Source organism: Phaeoacremonium minimum, assembly GCF_000392275.1.
Source record: "Phaeoacremonium minimum UCRPA7 unplaced genomic scaffold PA7_03_scaffold_604, whole genome shotgun sequence".
NCBI classification, from domain to species: Eukaryota; Fungi; Ascomycota; class Sordariomycetes; order Togniniales; family Togniniaceae; genus Phaeoacremonium; species Phaeoacremonium minimum.
In genome coordinates this window covers 404,248-410,451 of record NW_006921506.1, presented here as the reverse complement: position 1 = coordinate 410,451, position 6,204 = coordinate 404,248, and the positions used below count along the sequence as shown (strand labels likewise).

Sequence of the window (6,204 nt, the reverse complement as noted above, 5' to 3'; positions counted from 1 at the left end):
CTCCTGCCATGCACAATACTGGTGTGAGATTGTTTTCATTCCAATACATCGCAAAAACATCTTGGTACCACCCAATTTTTGTGAGGACGTTCTGCAACAGCTCCCAGATATTGCGCCATACCTTTATAGGGCTGAGTGCACCACCTTCAGGCAGGTCGTCTCTCCTGTTGGGGGTACGGGATTCATTGGCTATTTCTTGTTGTATACGAGAACCAGTAGAACGCATATGCTCAAGATGGGAAATCAAATTAGGGATGTATCTAGAATGATTCTAGACAGTCCTCGTTGAAGAGGTCTGTTCGATGAGTAATTTCCCCAATCTACTTTAGCCATAACACGTGCTCCCTGTCGGCGAGATTTCCTCGTATGGTAGGAATCTTGCATGTGATTTGAGTTATAGATAGATCACAGTCTACAATTCATCCTTTCCTGACTCGGGTACCGTAAAACTCTTTGTCTTGGTCATGCCCGCGAGAATATCTACAATCAAGTCAGCTGCAACAACGGAAGTCGTCTCAGCCGCCGAGTCATAAGGAGGGCTGACTTCGACAACATCAACTCCAACCATGTTCAGCCCTTCGAGACCTTTGAGAAACCTCTTGAGTTCCCGTGATGTCCAGCCTCCTGACTCAGGAGTTCCCGTTGCGGGTGCAATACTCGGATCCAGTACTAAAGTCAGGTGAGCAAATGTAAAATCTTCGAGCATCAAATCGCGTACCATCAATATCGATCGACAAATAGACCGGAGTATTCCCAACAGTCTTCCTCACTTTGGCGATGATCGCATTCATGCCGATGTCATCTATCTCGTGGGCCTCAATAATAGTAAATCCAACCACATCTCTGTCAATTTCGTAGTCCTTGGGGCTCTGTTGTTGTCAATTATCTTCACGCTAAATTTATCGACATCGTACTTACAAATAACTTTGTCCGCAGACCACCGTGAACACTAGTTCCTTTACTAATGCAACCTTCCCTGCTTGCGTGCCAGAAGAAAGTACCGTGCGTGATGGCGGACTGATTAGACACTATTCCAGTGTATCCTTCGTAGGGATCCCATCTAAAAAGTCATCAGCCAATGTTAACTTAGCAATTAAGTGTATCGTGATTGCTTACGTATCCAGATGCGAGTCGAGGTGAATAACTGAAACAGGACCGTACACCGTCTTGAGCGCTCGAAGAATGGGCAGCACAATGGAATGGTCTCCCCCAAGACTAATGATACGAGGGTGCTCCCACTCGTCTGCCTAAAGGTCAGAAAGTCTCACTTAGTACCCATGAATCTGTGATGCTCACTCTGATCAGATGTCGGGTGGTACAGAATTTGACGGTATGCCTGCTCCATTTGCTTGAATGCATGACCAGCATCGAATGGCGTGACTGGAACGTCACCACAATCGATCTGCAAACTCAGTCAAAATTTGCCAACGAGAAGTGAGGCCAGTACATACAATCTCCAGTCCTTGCTCGTATGGGTCTACTTCCCATACTGTGTTATAGCTGCGACCCTTCTTCTCCCTAGATGAGCCTGCACGAATACCCCTGGGCCCAAACCGGGCTCCAGGGCGATATGACGTCGATGTGTCATATGGAAAGCCTAAAATGGCTACATCTAGAGGCTGAGAGATAACTAGTTAGATCCCCATCTCATAGCTCACAGATGTTCTCGAACGTACGGTGTTGTGCGATGCTGCCAAACAGCGCTGCCATTCCAGGTGCGCAAAAGTCACTGGTTGAGAAAACGGCAGGTCCTTGTCAAGATCTTCAATGGCAAGGGTCAATAAAACTCAGCAAGTACGAGAGGTAATACATACCCTCAATGGGATACTGATAATCGGGGCCAACATTAAGGGCGCCAACCGAGGCCGCAACTCCGAACAGGAGCAGTATACTGGGTTGCATGATGCAGCGGATATCAGATAACGGGAGTTGAGCTCAATGCAACAATGATAATATTTTGCACAACCCGCCCAAGTTAGGATTTGCACCTTAGCAAGCAGTGGTGAGAGGGAAATCGAGAATGAGCCACTCCTACTCTGACGACAGAATGTCGGTACTTCCGACAGAATGTGGGGGTTATTGTATGGATCTTATCATCACTAAAGCAAGCGTTGAGATAAGTGAATCAAAAGTGTGCATTGCATTTGGTAATGGCTGGTTCCAGAGGGAAGCAGTCAGCGAGCGCCCCACTCCGGGGCCGGCAATCTGCCCCGAACTCGGGGATGGCAAATCCAACGCCCTAGCATGCGGCAACACTCATCCCTACATCAAAGTACAATTAACTTGATTCCCTCGCAGACGTTGCTAGCTATGCAATCGGGCATATATGCGCAGTCGGGTATGCAGTGACATAATATAAGTCCTAAAATGCCAGTATCATTGCTCGAAACCAAACATGGAGAAAGATTGCGATAGTACAAATTGGAAGAAATGGACTTCCAATTTCAAGATTCTAGAAGAGGAATCTCTATCACCAATTGTTCGAAAAGGCGCATGCGCTATGCAGTATCAACCCTCGATTCTCGACCTGGGTGATCTGAACAAAGCAACATTAACTAATCAGGACATATAGCAAACCAGTGCTTTCTTCAAGAGTCGAAGAACTATCCTTCAGAGCGATTCTGACATGCCAAGCTTCCTCAGCTGCTCCATAAACCTTTGGCGACTACATTCTGGTCTCTAGCATTGAGCAGATCCTTCATTCGCCTCCCATAAGCGGATGTTTGGCCACCAAGCGTATCCCAGGCGGTTGAAACAGCCCAGGCTACGTTTGGCGCAGTGTTGATCCCACGTGAGGAAGTTAGACGTTCTGAATATGCTGGAAGACAGCGATATATATCCAACGCCGCTTGCCGTTCTGCAGCAATGTATTCGTTTTCGTTCCAGACCTGGTCACACAAAGCTACATTTTGCAACCCACATCTATTCGAGCATGTGTCAAACTCTGTATCCGGCCGTTCGCCGACAGATACCAGAATACGGAAAACGTAGATAAGTGCCGTGTTATAGAACATGAACATGACAGCGGCATATTCATCTGAGAAGTCGAAACCCGTGGTAGGGTGCCAGTCCGGCGAATCCTTCGTCGACTCGTGAGTCGGCCGCTGCCATTCAACAGGCATAGGAAATTCACAGTATGAATTCTTTTCATCGCCATCCCAGGCTTTCCGCCAAATGCACAGACGATCTAAGAGACCTAAGGTCATCTGCCTCGTTTCATCTTGTTCCATCAATCCATCGTTATGGCGAGCAACGAGGGCCGTGCAGTCTGCTAGAACATCCAGCAACTCTTGTTCCTCGAGCTCCGTTCCAGAAACATTGTCTTTCAAAACTTCCTTCCATTCGCTTTTAGCGAGAATAGACGGCTTTCCCACACGCAGCGAAGCAAAAAGAATCATCTGTCGCACCGACTTATGGAGCCAGCATGATTTATAAAACCCGAGTGAGCGGGGGCCACGGAGATCGAGGAGAGTTTGTAATCCAATCATGTGTTTTAGGTAGTGTCCTACGCCAGCAGGCACTATGCAGTCCAGTAATGCCAAAGTGATAACCGATAGAATCACCTCGTTAGAAGTGCAACCTTCCGGGTCTGATAGTGCCAAATTAAGTTGCTTTAATACCACTCCACGCATGACGTAGCCTTTCTCAACGATGGCTTTATCTCTATGCTGAGCACCGTAGACAATAACAGAGAAACTTAGGAAGGCTCGATGAAAGAGCTGTGCGTTCGATATGCTCATTCTGGAGGCTGTGATCTCGTGAAGCTGAGTGTTTTGTAACGCAAGGTCTAGAGGAGCTCCTTGGCGCAGATATCTTCGGGCATAGCAGAGGTAAATCTCAAATTCATTCCCTCTCAAAAGGGGAGACAGAGATACTTGAGTGTCAGTGGGAATACCAATCGCGGTATCGGATATCGGTGATTTCGTTGCCTGGTTATTGGATCTTCGAGATTTCACAATTGTTCCTTCAATGAATGTGATTCCTTTGACACCGGTGCATTCCAGGTTGCATTTTTGGCATCGCCAACAAGAAGGACGATGCTCATCTAAGGTAACAGTCAGATTTTGAGAGACGAGCTTTGATGTCGACTCTCCGAGCTTACCGCACTTGATACGCCGTTTCCGACAGTTGGAGCACCCTTTCGATCTCCCGCCAATATTCACCATGCTGTATCCTACTGCCAGCAGCTAGTGATAAGCGGTATAATGCCGCGAAGCGATGCCCAAGAATGTGACAAGACAGCTGCTTTTGTTGACTAAGTGAGGTACGGCAGAAACCAGAGGCTAAAAGTCTGTCTAAACTGACTCTCAGAAGTCAATATATGCTAGCAAATGGCGTCCTGTGTCGCCCTCATGTCCTACTGAACTCGAAGTCTATGTATTCAATGTACAGACACACTCAGCTAGTGCAAGGTGGCAGGCTTGCGGGCTCGTAACTGAATCCTACAATATAACCTTGGCGGTCCAATGCGCGTGAGCTATCCTCGTCTAGCATCCTTTGGAATCATTGTCAGCAGTCTGAATCCTACGCTATTCCCTTTGCGGCTCATTGCGCGAGTAACCCTGTCTACTTTCTTGAGGCTGGAGAAGCGTTGAAGCAACTAGTAACCTTAAATTAAGTAGCTTCGCACGGCTGCCCCATCAAGATAGAAATCTGGGCAATAATAGTCAAAGAATGTGCCAAATTTTTGGCATTATGTGTGCTATTATCACCTTTAACGGCATATGCCTGCCTCCTTCAGCAGGGGTCGACTGATATTAGTTCCTACGAAACTCGGTATCGACAATATAAGAGGGCGGCACCGCTTCGAAGGTCCTCTCACCTTATCTACACGCTTCAATATCTCTTCGGACCTTCAATTCTCTCTGGCTCCTTTTGTTGTTTATCTCGATATCTCAGCACAGCACCCCCGATATTAGCAAATTGACTGCTCCAAAATGTATACTGTTAGTGCAAGCATTGACATTGCAGCGCCCCCAGAAACCGTTAGAGCAAAGGTAAGCCATACAAATTAGATCTACTAACATTGAGGGCAGCGTGGTCGGTCTTAGAGTTTAAATTTTTCATCATTAGTACAGCTTTATTTCCACATCTAACAACGTCTATGCAGTTTTTGGAATTCTCCCAGATACCAAATTATCATCCAGATGGTTTTTTCAAGTCTATCGGCCCACAAACTCCAAACACACCTCTCGAGCCTGGTATCAAAATGCACAATGTCCTTGAACTCATGGAGGTCACCGCTACCCTAGTTGTGCGTCCCCACAATCTGCTCTCCTTGACAGAGTTATGCGTTCAGGTCTAACAATCCGGGCTAGGAAAACTCTCCAACTTGCTTCAAATGGGGAGGCGGACCCAAAGGTATATTTGTTGGGTATCACAGCTTCCATTTCGAGCCAAGCACTCAAATACAAGGTGGAGCGACTTTCACCCAGACAGAAGTTTTCACTGGCCTTTTCGCATTCATCATGGGAGAGAACTTCATTGCGAAGATGATTGGAATCACAGAAAAGACGAAGAAAGGGTGGGCCAAGTACAATCATGATCTTAAAGCATGGTGCGAAGGATCAAACAGCAGGACCGAGTGATGCCTAACGTCACTTCAAGCAAAAGTGAGCGCAGAAACGGCTGTCTCATCTCATTATCGGCGCGAACCATTATCTTGGAAGTCTGCGACGAATTTGCACAGCTCAAGTATCCCAAACTAGTTAGGCACTATCGCCGCTTTGCTCAGGGAGCGCTCACCTGAGGCTCAGGTCTGCTCAGTCGTGGCTCAGGCACACAGACACAGCCAGCAGATTTCGTAGGGATCAAGATGCCTGAAACCGGAATATGATTTTGGGTCTCCGTGTTATGATGACTCTTCGCCTCTACTTATGGGCTATTGTCAGTCTGGCTATAAGTCCGTTCTATATAAGGAGAGCCACTACTATATACTATTATCCTACCCTTCTCCTTATATCTTATCTTCTCTATCTTTATCATACAAACACTCTTAGTCTCTACCTACTCTTGCTTGACCTTTCCTACGTTAGCGTTTCTTTTAAACTTGTTCTAGTCACTATACTAGAGAATATGGGTCAAGAAGAATGTTGAAGAGTACTTCTACCTAGCAAAGAATAAAGGCTTAGAAAATATAACCTAAGGGATCAATACTAAGATAGTATATAAAGGGCTAGATACATTGAGTTGGGGGAGCAGGGT

General features: G+C 46.6%; 1 protein-coding gene across 1 annotated transcript; it reads right to left on the bottom strand.

Moving 5' to 3' along the window:
- Positions 1-412: 412 nt before the first annotated feature.
- Positions 413-1,345, bottom strand: UCRPA7_8708 (putative arginase family protein; the record flags this gene model as incomplete). The annotated part of the gene is made up of 5 exons (XM_007921219.1): positions 413-669; positions 719-869; positions 919-1,060; positions 1,117-1,243; positions 1,297-1,345. The coding sequence occupies 5 exons, from the start codon at positions 1,343-1,345 to the stop codon at positions 413-415; spliced, it is 726 nt and encodes a 241-aa protein (XP_007919410.1).
- Positions 1,346-6,204: the final 4,859 nt, after the last annotated feature.